Genomic DNA, 15,175 nt, shown 5'->3' with positions numbered 1-15,175 from the left:
TTCAGTGTATAATGTAGCCTGTTGTGTGGACAGTCGAATTGACTACTCGTTTCCTGAGACGCGAATCAGAAACCAGCCTGTAATTGGTCAGCAGCCTGTCTTTGTCATGTAGCCTATAGGTGTAGGTGTTTTAATGGTGCCGAAACCCACCGTGGGATGTGAGGTGGTGGAAAACACAGTCAAGGGTGCTTATACTGTATCAGTCAATCTTCCCGGTGAGCACTCGAGCGCTTTTCTGCTGCACTTAAACAAAAAACTGTTTATAGCTATTCCCTTTAGACAGTGTATAGAGCTATTCACAGTATGTTGAGTTTACCTGTTGTAAACTCCACTCTTTAACAGTCCCTCAGTTGACGTGTCTGTCTGATGAGAGACTAAACCCTTTACAACTTGGTGTATGACGCATTTTAAAACCAAAATTACATCCATTTATTTTGCGGCCACCTCTGCAGGGCTTCATTTGTGTTGTTTTTAGCTCACACTGAAGCGAACCTCACCAGTTTTTCATCCGCGGGGCCATCTGAAACCAATTGTAGCTATCGGAGTGAATTAGAGTCTCTGGAGGTGTTAACGCGGGCTACTGGGGGCAATTAGCCACCTCATGTACCAGAGTCATTCAAACGACTGAGAAGAGTCCATGCTGAGAACTGTTAGGTTTTCACATAATCTTGAGTAGCCTACTTCTTTATTTTTAGCAGGTCTAGGTCTCTGGACTTTATGGCAGATGATAAAGTTTCTTTCTGTCTCTTTCAGCTTGTCAGATGTCCTGGTGAAATTTGGTTGTTGAACTTAAGCGCTGTAAAACATTTTAATCTACTAAAATTCGAAACGTTTAATAGCTGCCTTACATTTTTAAGTGGTGATTACAGTCATTGTACTACTGTAACTTAATTTACAGATAAAGAAAATCAGTTGAATCTCTGAAAACTCATTAAATGGAGTAGAAAAGTCTTGAAAACTTGAAAGCTTTGTTTGCAGTGTGTGCAGCAATCGTCATCTCCCACTTTTAGACATTTCTACACCAATTTTTTGGGAGATAATCATTACTTTTCTAGTCATGTTTCCCTTGCACTTTTCAAACCAGCTCTGTTGGAACCAGTAAAGGTCTCTCAGAGACATTCACACAACTCAAATATGAGCGGTCGCGTCAGCAGGGAAAAGTGAGGCTCTTTTCAATTGGAATCCTCTACTAATTGTGACCCTTAGTGGACCGGTGCCGGCTCAAAATCAATACGCCACTCTGTGGACTGTCGAAAGTTTGGGAGTTGAAGTCCTGAAGAAGTGCCATCAAACTTTCTCTCTCTTTCTCTAAAGGTTGTTATTCTTTATTTAGACCTTTAAGTGATTTTTAGTATATATAAAGCAAAAAAAAAAGTGCTCAAGATCATTTTACACAATGCACAATGCAGTCCAAGGGCTAAAAACGGCATGAATGAAATCGAGCAAACAATAAACAATGGACAATGTTACTGTGCTCTCTCGCCCTTTCATCTTCCATTTTTTTAAATTACCCTTAGGTTTACTTTTTCTGTAAATTGTTTTGTGGACAGTGTCATACCAAATGCTGCATGTAAGCAAATAAGATGATGAGTTTAATGCTAGAAAGCACAGAAAAGTCACTGACCGAAAAGTTTAGAGAAACCCATAATTTCACAGTGACACACATCTGTAAATGTGGTTTGTAAATTGCTCCTCTGTGATTTGTGTGTGTTTGATGTGTTCCTCCATGGGGATGTTTAAAAGGGTGGGTTAGTGAGTTTAATTCTCACCTTTATGCAGTTGTCTACACTGAAGCAATGCGCAAACCCCTAGCCGCACACAATCCCACATGCACGCTGACAGAGCTCTCAGAGAGCCGCAGGAGGGCGAGTGAAGTCCTCGGAAGAGGATTACAGCCAAACTCTAATAGAGACACCTCAGACTTCAGCTTTTCATCTGCTCTCTCTCTCTCTCTCTCTCTTTTTCTTTATCTCTCTTTTACTCTGTCTCCCTCCTAATCCCTATTTTCATTGGCAGATTTAGACTGGGCTGGCCGTTGACATGGCTGCACAATTACTGGAGATTACTGACATTTTTGAGTCCCAGATTTGTTGCAAGGTGTGACTAGCGTGTGATAGGATTCCATTTAAACCCTCTTTCACCCAAAACTATCAGACATTACACACATGAATACCCAGGATATGACAGCATATCCTCGCATGGTCTTGTTCAGGTCTGTAGTTGTTTGATTGTCATAGAAAGAGCATTGTATTTTTTTAATATAATATACTTTAATATGCATTCAAAGTTGAGTGAGGGGGCGAAAAGTAAGAGACAAAGAAAGAGATACAGACAGACAGTAAAAACATAGTAGCTAATGTTGATTTATTGACTCAACTGATAATCATAATATTTCAATGGAGTCCAAATCAAATTCTTCAGTAATCCCATAGATAAACACTGACTCTTCTGAGAGAGTTTTACACACCACACGGCAGCACACTCCTGCGTATCCGTCATGTCACACAGTCCCAGCTGCCTATATCCTAAAGTTTAATCTGCAAAGAACTGTATACAATAAAGATTGGGATAATTAATTATATATATTTTTTAATGAAATTAATACTTTTATTGAGGAAGGATGCAGTGACAGTTTTTTTTTTTTTTTACAAGACTTTTATATTGTTACAAAAACATTCTGTTTCAAAAAAATCTTCAAAGAATCCTGAAAAAAAAGTTTTTCAATGGTAATGTACTGTATATTGTGTTCAAATGACTTAAACTCATGATAATGTATAGTCATCAGACAGGGTGATCAGGATAGTCTTGTATCACCCCAAAGAGGTCTATTTTGCGATTATTGACTGACTGTATATTACCCTGCTTGTTACATAGCTTATTGCCAAATAAATAAATGGACATGAAATATTAATGAAATTATTGCATATTGTTGGAGAAAGAAACTGCATAGTTTGTCTAGCAGAACTCCAAAATTGGTTGCCTGGTCAAAATGGTCAATTAGTAAAGTGGTCCTACAAAAACATATGGCCGCAGATTGCTGTGATTGACCAACCAGAATCAAGTATTCCAAAAAGATGCATGATGCATAATAATATTAAGCTATTTCTAAGAATATATCAAAAGTTTGTTAAGGCCTCTCCATCACTGTTACTGTAAGATAGTATGGCTCCAGAAACATGCTCTAAAAACACACCTACGATACACACTCCAGAAATACGCTCCACAAATAAACCCTTCTCTCCTAGAACAGCCAGCGCTGATACACTATCAGCCCACAGCGCAGTGCACACTCCTGCTCCGCCGGCCAGAGAAAACACTGAGTTACTCAACACACCAACCTGGCTTCTCTCTCTCTCTTTCTCTCTCTCTTCAGTATGTGCTGACCAAGAATTGAGCGTCTGCTCGTCAAGGGAAAGAAAAACAGCGCCACGCTAGCCTCAGGAGAGTTTGTGGGTCCGTTGGAGAAGAATGCCACCGTTTAAAGTTAACACAAACATTTTGTGTGTCTAAACCAAGGCTGTTCTGAAATAACAGGAGTTCAAGTTTAAAGCAACCCAGAGTTCTCACATTTTCTCAACGTCTTTGAACGAAAATCTCTCAGCGGGGAACCAAACCATACAGCCCACAGTATATATGTGTGTGTGTACGTGTGTGTATTTAAAGCACTTTACATTCCTTTTATTGTGACTAATGTAAACTCTCTATGTGGCAAGACACAGACACACACACACACACAAGTCACAGAGTGTGAGGGGAGCATATGTTTTCTTTAGAAAGATAAGTGTGTTTGTGTTAGCTTAGTGAAAGAGGTGTTTCAGAGTAGCCCGACCAGTGAGAAAGAGAAAAAAAAAAGGGAGAGTAAGAACGCAAAAGAGTTTACAACAAATCCCAATCTCGTCTTAACTAGCGCAGGACACGTAATATGAAATCACTCCATTTCATGCTCTCGTGGCAGTTGTGTGTGGTCGTCGCACTTTATTTTTCAATTTACAGTATACGCAGAGAGCCTGCTGGAGACATTTGCACGTCAGCATGGCATTTCAATAGAGTGCTTTGAAAAATATGTCCCCTATCAAAAAAACAGGCATAATGTTGATTGAATATATGAGACCATTTTTATTCTTCACCTCCTAAAAATATGATAAAGTGTTCCTTCTCTATTAGACCTATTATGATTGTTGAATATGATCTTACATTTCAGGTTGGGAAGAGGCAGCGTTTCTGACAGGAGTGTGTTTGTGGCAGCGCCACATTGACAGCATGTGTGTAAAGGTGGAGGATGTCTGAGTCTGGTCTCCGTGGTGAGGACACCCGTCCCCGCGTCGTTCCGCCCGGGATGGTCCCGCTCTGTCTCCTCCTGTACCTCGTGTCCCTCATCTTCCCCTCGGTGGACAGCGCCCACCTGCTGTCTCCAGAGCCCACAGGTCAGACATTACACTTCACCTTCTCTGTCTTACTGTCTGCAGGGTTCCCAGAAAATCACAAAAACCTGGAAAAATTCCATGCCTGGAAAAGTTACACTGTTGTTTAGAAGTTTGGGGGCTGTAAGATTTTTTTGAAGTTTCTTATGCTCACCAAGGCTGCATTTATTTGATCAAAAATACAGTAAAAAGAGAAATATTGTTAAATGCAATTTAGAATAACTGTTTTCTATTTTTAAATTGTAATTTGTTCCTCGGATGCAAAGCTGAATTTTCAGTCTGAACAGTCTTCAGTGTCACATTATCCTTCAGAAATCATTCTAATATGCTGATTTACAAGAAACATTTCTTGTTATTACCAATGTATAAAGCAGTTGTACTGTTGCAGTTGTACTTTTTGTAGAAACCGTGATGATTTTTGAAAGAACAGCTTTTTTTAAAGTGGAACTGTCACTTTTGATCAATTGAATGTGTCCTTGATGAGCAGAAGTATTCATTTCTTTCAAAACAAATCTTACTGACCCCAAACTTTTGATAGTGTATGTTTCGATCTGAAATATTTGGTTTAGATTTCTCTAATAATTATTGATTTGTCAGTGTTCTATTGTTGTAAACTGATTCTGTTCAATGAATCTGTCAACCCACAGATTGGTCTGAAATTGTGATTCATTAGTGAATCATCTAAATCAGAATCATTTTTAAAAACATTCAAAGTTATCTCAAATGACTGGAAAGGTCGTGGACAGTGAATATACATTTCTACAGTTATGATTTCACAGTATATTTTGTCTTCAAAACATATAGTAGGTCTTGTGTAATAAAACTTGCTTGCAAGCCACGTGATGTTTGATTGGTAAATGAATGTGTCATTTCTCTTCTATGAATCAGTCAAACCATGTTCACACTGGTCTGAATGATTCATTTTAGTTCATCTGAATCTCTGCACCTCCTTTTGAAACACCAAACCTTCTTTGAATACTTAAAATAGCGTAAAAAAACTGCTTCGAAAACGGAGTACTGTTTGTTACTATTATTTATCACATGAAAATGAAAGGGTTGTCAGTGATTCTGTGTTTTTAAGGAGCTCGAGTTACAGCCTCTTCGATTGGTCAGTGTGACGGGCTGAGTTTGTACAGTGGCACAAAGTGGGTATTGTTGCAATGAACACTTGTGTAGCTGATATTATGTAAACACACTTTGTCCTTGCCATTGATTTATTATCCCACAGTTGACGGATGAGGCCCTGCAGAGTGGATTACATGACAGTTAAGTGTGTGTGTGTGTGTGTGTGTGGGTGTGTGTGTGTGTGTGTGTGTGTGTGTGGACTGATTAAAAGCTTATCGCTCTAGGCAGATATTGTCTGAATTTTCTGCATATGTGGGCAGGTATGAGAGCCCAGGGTGCTGAGAGATGTGTTGATCATTATCAGTTGTTTGTTAAAGACAGGTTTCTTGGCCGACTTCTCTGTTGTGTTTAGATTCTAGATGGCTCTAGCTCTACTGAACATGTTACAGTCACTTAGAAAATAGAAAGGAACTTGATGCTTTCTTGGCCCATTTCTCTGCTTTTGGGAGAGATCATCTGATTGGTGGTGGATCTGATTTCTCATACTGATAACAGGCAAATATTAGGAGACAGCGAGAGAATTACAGTTAATGTTCACACATGGTCTAAAGGAGAGAATGCAGAAAGTCTTCAGTGAAACCACAGGATAAACAAAGAGGGATTGTTATGAGACAAGAACCTGCAAACACTTCACCACCCAGCTCCTTTTCACTCTTAATCCTAACCACCAAATCCCCTGTTTCTCTCTCTCTCTCTCTCTTTCTATTCCACTATTTATCCCGTCTTTTTAGGTCTGTCAATTCAGTGACAGTGAGTTTAAATTGATCATTACAGACAGACAGTCAATCAATAAGACACAAGAGGCTCTGCATTTTAGTAAAATGTGTTCTTAGGCACAGCATATTAAAGTGGCAATTTTGCAATTTCTTCTGATTATTTATGGACATTTATTGACCCTTTGCACATTTGTGTGAATGTTTTCTGTTCTTTGTTATTAGTTGGTCATTAATGATCTTTGAAACTCACTGCAGGTCAGCAGATGAGTAAATATTGAGAAGAGAAAGACGTCCTCAGAATGCAGTCGATAATCACCTGTCTTCCTTATACCAGTACCTGCGCAGTAACGCACACACCTCTACACACAGAGAGGCAGAGGCGTGTGAAGCACGTACACACTTGCTGGCCTGTCAACCTGTAGGATGGGTGTCTTCAATGTAATTATAAGTTCCCCTGAAGGACATTGCTTAGATACTTACTTAAAAGTCATAAGTGGTCAAACAAACAGGTGTGTGTGTGTGTGTGTGTGTGTGTGTGTGTGTGTGTGTTGTTCCTCTTTGGACCAGTTCTTGTCAGACGACTCCTTTTATTCTTTTAGTCTTATATACATTTCTGTGGTTCTTTTATATTAAAGTGCTGTTCTTTTGAACTTTCTAGTCATCACAGAATCCTGAAAAAAATCCACCACAGCTTCAGATTCCTAAAAATTATTAAGTAGCACAATATTGATGAAATTTTTTTCTTGAGCAGCAAATTGGCATATGAGAATGATTTCTGGAGGATCATGCAACACTGAAGGCTGAAGAATGCCATCACAGGATTGAATTACATAAAAAATAATAATAATAATAATAAAAAAAAATAAATACAAAAAAATAATATATATATATATATATATATATATATATATATAAAAAAAATATATATAAAACTGTTATTTTATATTTTAATAATAATATTTCACTATATGGCTGTCAAATAAAAACAGCCTAGGTCAGCATAAGATACTTTTTTTCAAAAACATTCACAAATTGTACCAACCCCAAACGTTTGAATGGTTTTCCTGTAAGGGTTAGAGTTAGCCTATATTAATTATAATTAGGTTTATATAAAAACAATAGAGGTCTATGGTATGCCGTCACTTAGCCAAGTCAATGTGTGTGTGTGTGTGTGTGTGTGTGTGTGTGTGTGTGTGTGTGTGTGTGTGTGTGTGTGTGTGTGTGTGTGTGTGTGTGTGTGTGTGTGTGTGTGTGTGTGTGTGTGTGTGTGTGTGTTGCTGATTTGCCTCACCTCTTCTATACCACTTTTGGCAGTCATGAACAGATGGCAGAAGTTATGTGCTGTAAGATGTCCAACAAACACACACAGAGACATGTACACTTCTCCTTTACCACCCATGGAATGAACCTCTGCCTTGGCAATATTCCTGGTCCAACACATACAGTACCACACACACAGACACACACAACAAACCAGTGCTTGGTGTGTCACAAAAACAGCAGTCCATCTATCAATCACCTCTGGATTATGGTTTGATTTAAGCTGTAGGCTGGTATATTAGTATATTAGAGTCAGGAACACAGAGTCCTGTGTGACGGCTGCTTTCTCTCCTGGGATGCTTATGAATAGTTTATAAAGCATTAATAATGCATTAATGACAGTGTAACAAAAAGCATGAATAATGCATTTATGACAGTGTAACAAAGCTTATACCACACACTGATCAGTTTGTAACTGAAAGTGATCTAGTGCTGGCTTTGTTTAGCAGTGTGAGAGCATTATAAACTGTTATAATGTTACACAGGGACAGCGGGCCCTAAGAATTTTTTGGTTTTAGTTATAAGCAGTTTGTGATAGACTAAACAGTCTGTCACATGTTTAGGGGAATCTGTTTTTGTTTATAACTTTGAGTTATAAATGGTATTGCATATTCATGTTAATACACTCAGACTGTGTGTATGTGTGTGTGATTTAGGATCTTTCTGAGCAGCTGTTGCCAGTTGCTTCTGGGTATCATTGGCTGGAAGGAAGCAAGGCAGAGGATTAGTACTTTTCCTGCCCAGTAATACCCCATCTCTCTCTCTCTCTCTCTCGGTTCTCTCTGAAAATGCTATATTTCCATTCATACTAAAAGACAGAGGGGGTAAAGGGGGAAGGGCAGAGGCCATGGAGAGGTGACTTGTTTGTGTGTGTATTTGCTTGATCGCTTGTGTTTTCCTTAAGGGCAATTTGAGGTCACAGAGTTGAAAGAGTAACATCTCTCTCAGCTCATTGCTTATTCTGTCATCATCACAATGACATTTTTTTAACTTTGTTCAGAGAGTTAAGACAACTTATTGGGCTTTACAGCACATATACAACAATTTAGTAGTGATAGACCAATATATATTGGCCAGGATAATGGCCAATATCAGTATTATATTGGCCCTTGAAATGTATATGGGTGGATATTGTTAACTGCTCTATTGTCCTCTCTTGGTCTAAATTACACAACAAATAAATATTGGGTTACCCTATGCTGTCCTTGTTATGCTGTAATTATACAATTAAGTACTGAGTAACATTAATTAACAATGTGTTTACTGTAGGGTTACATTTATAGGGTTTAGTTGAGGGTTTGTTGTATTTACACATAGTTTACAGTTATTGCTGTAGTAAGCACGTGTAATGTGTAACAAGAACCGTGTAAAATAAATTGTTACTAAATACTACATTCAAAGTATGTCACGAAATAGTTTAAATATAACATTTGACTACTAATGTGAATATTGGGAATCTTAATAAATGTAACATTTAGGGTTAGGGTCAAAAACAAGCCTTAATTTCCACTCCTAATTAAACAAGTTTCTATTGTTCAAAAGATCATACAACAAATTTTGTTAACCCCACTTGTAAGAAAACTACTTAAGGAATGATTTGGAAAAAATAAGTTTGTGAAATATCCAAAGATTTGCTGATGCTACTTTAGAGTAAGAGCGTGTGTTCAAGCTACTGCCGTGTGTTTTGAGTGTGTGTTCTGTACAGTGTGCAGGGTTTGAAACTAGGCCAGTTCGTCTATGGAATGACAATTAAGATGGTCCAATCGCTGATTACAACCTGTGTGTTTGTTTCAGTGTGTGTGTGTGTGTGACTCTTTGAGGGTGTAGACATGTATGTGTTGAAAATGATTTATTTATTAGAGATAAAGCAAGTTATGTGTGTATTTATTTAATATGTGCATGTGTGTGTTCTTAAAGGGTTTGGCTCAGACTCTGGATGGGGTCTGTATCTTCAGAACATCCCGCTTCCGTTACTAATTAGAGCACTGATGCGGGAGGGTGTGTGTGTGTGTGTGTGTGTGTGTGTGTGTGTGTGTGTGTGTGTGTGTGTAGACAAGGCTTTATTTTTGGATGCAGCAGCTTTCTTAAACTTTCCTCAGGGGCACTCCATCGCACACACACACGCCTCAACAGGACAGAATAAAAGAGGTAACAAGCTGCAAACTCTTCTCCGCCCACCTCTCTTTCTGTCGTAATCCTAATCGCCGATTGCTTCTTTCTTTTTTTTTCTCTCTCATGCCAGTCTCATTTAGAGGGGGATCTGGCTCAGAAACGTGAGGTTCCTACATCCGCCATCTACGTCTCAGACTAGATACTCAGATACTCCTTTAAAGTAACCAGATTGTAACATGAGAGAAGTGTGCATGAGACTGTGTGCGTGAATGTGTGTTGTGTTCAGTCTGAAGGTCAGATGACCGTAGGGGTTGTTGACTGAGTGTGTCACGCCAAACGACCGAAAGCAGCGGGAAACGGCAAAAGAGCATACTGGCACAGCTCACATTGGTGTGTGTGCCTGTGTGTGTGTGTGTGTCTGTGAGTTGATAAAGGTGCAGACTAATTACCTGCTATAAATCAGCTGCATGTATTGATTACACTGTGTCACAATAGATCACGTACCTGTGCTTTCAGCCATGACTGTGACTGTTTGTGTGTGTGTGTGTGTGTGTGTGTGTGTGTGTGTGTGTGTGTGTGTGTGTGTGTGTGTGTGTGTGTCCATGCACCCTCTCTATCCTCCCCCTCATTCTCTTGTTTTAACCTGTCGCTTTGTTGCAACACCCAAAACAAGTGGAACCAGAGACTGTTAGTCGTACATACATTTATCACATGCTGTCAACTGTGTGTGTGTTTGTGTGTGTGTGTGTATGTGGTCCTGTTATTCCCTACGTTATGGGGACCAAATGTCCCCTCAAGTATAGTAATACCCGTACATTTTAACCTTGTGGGGACAATTTTTGGTCCCCATGAGGATACAAGCTTATAAAAAACCTAAAATAGGTGTGTGTGTGTGTGTGTGTGTGTGTGTGTGTGTGTGTGTGTGTGTGTGTGTGTGTGTGTGTGTGTGTGTGTGTGTGTGTGTGTGTGTGTGTGTGTGTGTGTGAGAGAGAGAGAGAGATAAAGAGAGAGTAAATGCATAGCGACAGCATAGTGACTCACTATTAGTCTCTAAAAAAATAAAAAAATAAATCAAGAGGCCTCATTAACTACTTATCAAAACACGGATGTGTTTGTAAATCTATATTTTTATTTTAAAAAAATAAAAAAATGCTTTTTTTAGGGTTTTTCCTTTATAACAAAAATATTACGCTGCTCAACTGTTTCAACATTGATAATAATAAGAAATGTTTCTTAAACACCAAATCAGCATTATTTCTGAAGGATCATGTGACACTGAAGACGCTGAAAATTCAGCTTTGCCATCACAGAAATCAATTACATTTTATATATTAAAATAGAATACTGTTTTTATTGTATTTTTGATCAAATAAATGCTACTTTAGTGAGCGTAAGAGACTTACATTTTTTTTTTTAAATCTTACAAATCCCAAACTTTTGACCCCAAAACTACTGCTAAAAAATGCCTTGTTGACCTGTTTCATGTATCATAAAAGCAGTCAGATATATTCCAGTAACTGCTGTGTTGCCCATGGCAGCAGTTTTAAATTACATCTCACATATTACTCCGCACAACTCTGGCAAAACACAAAAAAACCTTTCATCTTTTCCGCTTGATCAAAGGAAAAACTGTCCTCAATACATGCAAGTGTGTGTGTGTGTGTGCTGAATATAAATGGGTGCTTGAATGATTATGAAAATACATGAAGCTGATTATAGAGAGAAAGTATGATTACAGGCTTTGGAGGAAGGTAGCGTTGTGGTCACCAAGGCCAGGACATTTGTGTGTTTTATGCCAACGGATCACATCCAGGATGTTTGACCACTGCTGGATTCTAGCGAACTAGTCTTGCCTTGAGCCAATCAGTGTTGTCAAGATGTCATATCCATTGCTCCAGAGTGATTAGTCACATGACATTTCCGACTCAAAAACAGCAGATTTCCAATCACATACTTCGGGATCGTACTTTACCTGAGTAACCGCAATAATGGAAATGCTAACAGATACATACTTTGCATTATGCATTTCGGAGCACGGTGACTTAGGAGGCTTGTATAGTCTTACAGAGTAAACCAAGGTTGTAAGCCTTCATAAAAGCCAAAATCTCACCTGATCTGTTGCCCTCAAGAGGTTTCTATATCAGCCTTGTAAAACCTCAGCGCTCACACTAGCTCTATTCTCCACTCTCCTCCTGGGAAATATGGGAACACACAGTAGCCATTTATGATATTTATTTATAACCCCTTCCCCCATGCACATTAGTGTCTTTCACTGGGCCCAGCATATGTTACACAAGCACACACACCCTCTCTTCCACAGGATATAGAATAGACACACACACACACACACACACAGCAGCGTTTTATTCTCTGAAGGTGCCGCCATCTGATCAGCACTGTGGTACCTTCGGATTCGAGTGGTATGGGGTGGGAGAGGTAGAGAAGTGAGTGAAAGACAAGATGAAAGGTAGAAAAAGGGGACGGAGAAGCAGACGTGACAGCGTTCAAGAGTGAAACACACAAGAACTGATATGAGAAGTGATCAAAGAGATATTAACACTTCACGTGGCCTTCAGACAGTCTCAGACAGAGTGGTGTTTTTGGACTTTGCGCTTAACAGCATGTGTGTATGCGTTCACATGTAGCGGGGCGATCTATAATTCATATGCCCGATTCTGTATTCTACTCAAGCTTAGTCTTGTCTGCAAGCCGTCTGCCAACACACTCCTGACCTCATACACACACGCACAAGCGCAACATCTATCAAATATATCAATCCTTTGTGAGTCTGTCACCGCTCTTCCCAGAGATGAATGTCACTTTGAGAAGAGAGAATAAGAGAGTGATAGAGATGCTACAGAAAGAAAACCAGGTTTTATGGAGGAAAATGAAGGAAACTATGTTAGGTGGAAAAATTATTCCAGCATGCTGCATTTCTGCGCCTCAGCGGGGTCTCCATGGCGTTCACCGGGGTGGTTAATAAACATATTTGTTTATTTATTATTCCTGCTGTGCATTTGTGTGATTTTTAGACCAGTCTTGGTGGAAAAATGTAGTGATTTTGTTATTTAAAATGAATTGTAGATCTCCCTGTCAAACTCTACTACACTCTTAAGGTACTTTATTGCCATTGATGGTTCCACTAAGCACCTTCAACATGCATGGAAACTTTCCATTGGACAAAAGTTCTTCAGATAATTAAAATATTTTTCACATGAAGAAAAAATGGTTCTTTTTTTTTTATGTAAATAACAACAGTAACTGTTAATTAAGGGTTGGAGTACAACATGGGTTCGATTCCCTGGGAATTTATGTTGAACATACTATCATATCTAACAAATCTCAGGGGTATGTATGAGTTCAGGGGTATGTCATCAAACACCTGTACAATTAAATTAGCTACTTAAATGTTAGCTAGATATTATCGTCAACTTTCCCTAACTTGCTAAGCATGATTTATTTTAAACTGTTTCTACACCCTTACAATAGTCAAGTGGGGAAACAAAAACTTTTTGCGTTCTGAATTGCTGTTGGTGATGCCAATGACTTTACATAGACTTACAATGTAGATCGAACCAATTAAATACATACCTTCAACACACTTTAAGTCACTTCAGATAAAATCTCCACATTTCTGTCATGACAACTCTCATATCCATTACCATGGTTGGCATGTACAATATAGCATACATGAATTACCCGTAGCAGATCTATACGGGTGGAGCTGGGGAAGGTGGAGGGTTTCTGAAAGCGCACTGCAAATGCTGACCAAGTATTTTAAGGTTGAGCAGCAAGCTCATTGTCTACTGATAGAGCAGGAACCAATCAGCTGCGCCCTATAAAGAATGATGTGTTTGCAAGCGGATTGAGTTAAGGACATATCAGCCTGTGACATAACTTTGTATATTTTGTTTTCGGCTACTTCGTTAACTGCAGATTGAATTTTCTTCATTAACATGTCTCTCTCTTTTTTCTCTCTGTTAGACTGGGTGTCGAGTGAGGCGGAAGTGTTTCTGGATGACCAAGTAGCAGGAGTCGGGGACACCGTGGATCTGTCCTGCACACCGCATGACTTCCTGCTTCCCATCGTGTGGCAGAAAGATGGCAACGCCGTGTCTCCTAGCAACCGTATGCGGGTGGGGCAAAAAGTGCTTCACATCATCAACGTCTCCTATGAAGACTCGGGGGTGTACTCCTGTAGACATGCCCACAGCAGCATGCTGCTAAGCAACTACACCGTCAGAGTCACCGGTCAGTCTCTCCTTCTCTCTCCTAATAATACTTAAGTAGCAGTCTTGTTGTTCCTTCCCTACAGCAGACTTTGGTGCACAAGCTCAGGCACGCAAAACACTAATTGGAAACTCACCAGTCAGACTTGTTCTCAACAGGCAAATAGGTCTTGAGACATACTCCCAGCACACACCTACAGGCTGACTTGACGTTTATCAAACAAGCACAATAACACTCACTCAAAGGCTGCATATTGCTTAATATTCCAAAGTAACTGGGCTGTTTTAAACTGTGTATGGTTTTACCAGAATAAAAAATGGGTGTTATAAAATAGGGCCTCTTTGGGGAAGTAAGGAGGAAAATAGCATATTTTGGTCGCTACAAATTAAAATCAGTGTGAACATTTTTAGAATAGACACTAGAGTTGTTGTTTGTCTGTGCATCACACATGGCCCATTGAACTGGCCTGTCAGGTATTATTATATTTTACAATTCAAACCCTGAAGAATGGAATCTGAACACTGCTTACTGCGCAAAATACTGTATAATACTGTTATTATATAAAAATAGTATGTGGTGCAGTTTGCATTATGCAGTGCTACACGTTTCAGTGCTGGCATGCTACATTACTGACGCATGATCTTAATTCAGCAAGTGCTGTTTAGTCATTTATTCATGATTAATATATAATTATGAATTGGTGTTATTTAATCTCTTTTTTTTAATAAGAACATTTGTTTATTATAATTAAATTAACAATTGTAAAAAAAATTTTTTTTTTAAATATGTAAAAATAATTTTACGTTTGGCTGTCCAATCAAATAATGAGTTAAGAAAAACATGTTTAAAATTGCTTTTGATGCTGTTGCTGTTGAATTTGCACAGTTTACTAAATACTGCAGGTTCATACTGTAACAAAAAAGATATCATTAAACTCTTAAGACAAACAGATATTACATGCTTGAATGCAGATTCTTTTTTTGTGGGGCGTGTGCGTGTGTTTGTAATGTGTGTGTTTTTAAATGGTAGTGTGGAGTGATCTTTGGTTCTGTAAACTCGAGGACACAAGCTGAGCTGCTCATTGACAACTAATTAGAATGTAATTATATGGAATCTCTTTATCATTTAAAGCAAATGGAAAAAGTAAGAGCACAGGGAGAGTTTTTTTTTTTTTTTTACCAACATGTGTTTGGCGTTAGGCCAGGGCAAACCGGCTCTCCTTCTCGCAGCGTCTGGAGAAAGACAGAGAAA

At 38.9% G+C, this 15,175-nt stretch overlaps 1 protein-coding gene across 8 annotated transcripts in view; it reads left to right on the top strand.

The window, feature by feature from the left end:
* Window positions 1-15,175, top strand: part of fgfr3 (fibroblast growth factor receptor 3) — a 38,833-nt gene that overhangs the window by 1,333 nt on the left and 22,325 nt on the right. For all 8 annotated transcript variants that reach the window (XM_079855622.1, XM_079855628.1, XM_079855625.1 and 5 more), the window contains exons 2-3: window positions 4,202-4,424; window positions 13,679-13,945. In XM_079855622.1, coding sequence (XP_079711748.1) covers window positions 4,280-4,424; window positions 13,679-13,945 — 412 coding nt within the window. In that variant the 5' untranslated portion in view covers window positions 4,202-4,279. The remainder of the gene's footprint in view (window positions 1-4,201; window positions 4,425-13,678; window positions 13,946-15,175) is intronic.

Source organism: Squalius cephalus (genome assembly GCF_949319135.1).
Source record: "Squalius cephalus genome assembly, chromosome: 21".
Lineage (NCBI taxonomy): Eukaryota > Metazoa > Chordata > Actinopteri > Cypriniformes > Leuciscidae > Squalius > Squalius cephalus.
Note: the sequence above shows the minus strand (reverse complement) of the source record. Positions and strands in the feature narration are given on the sequence as shown.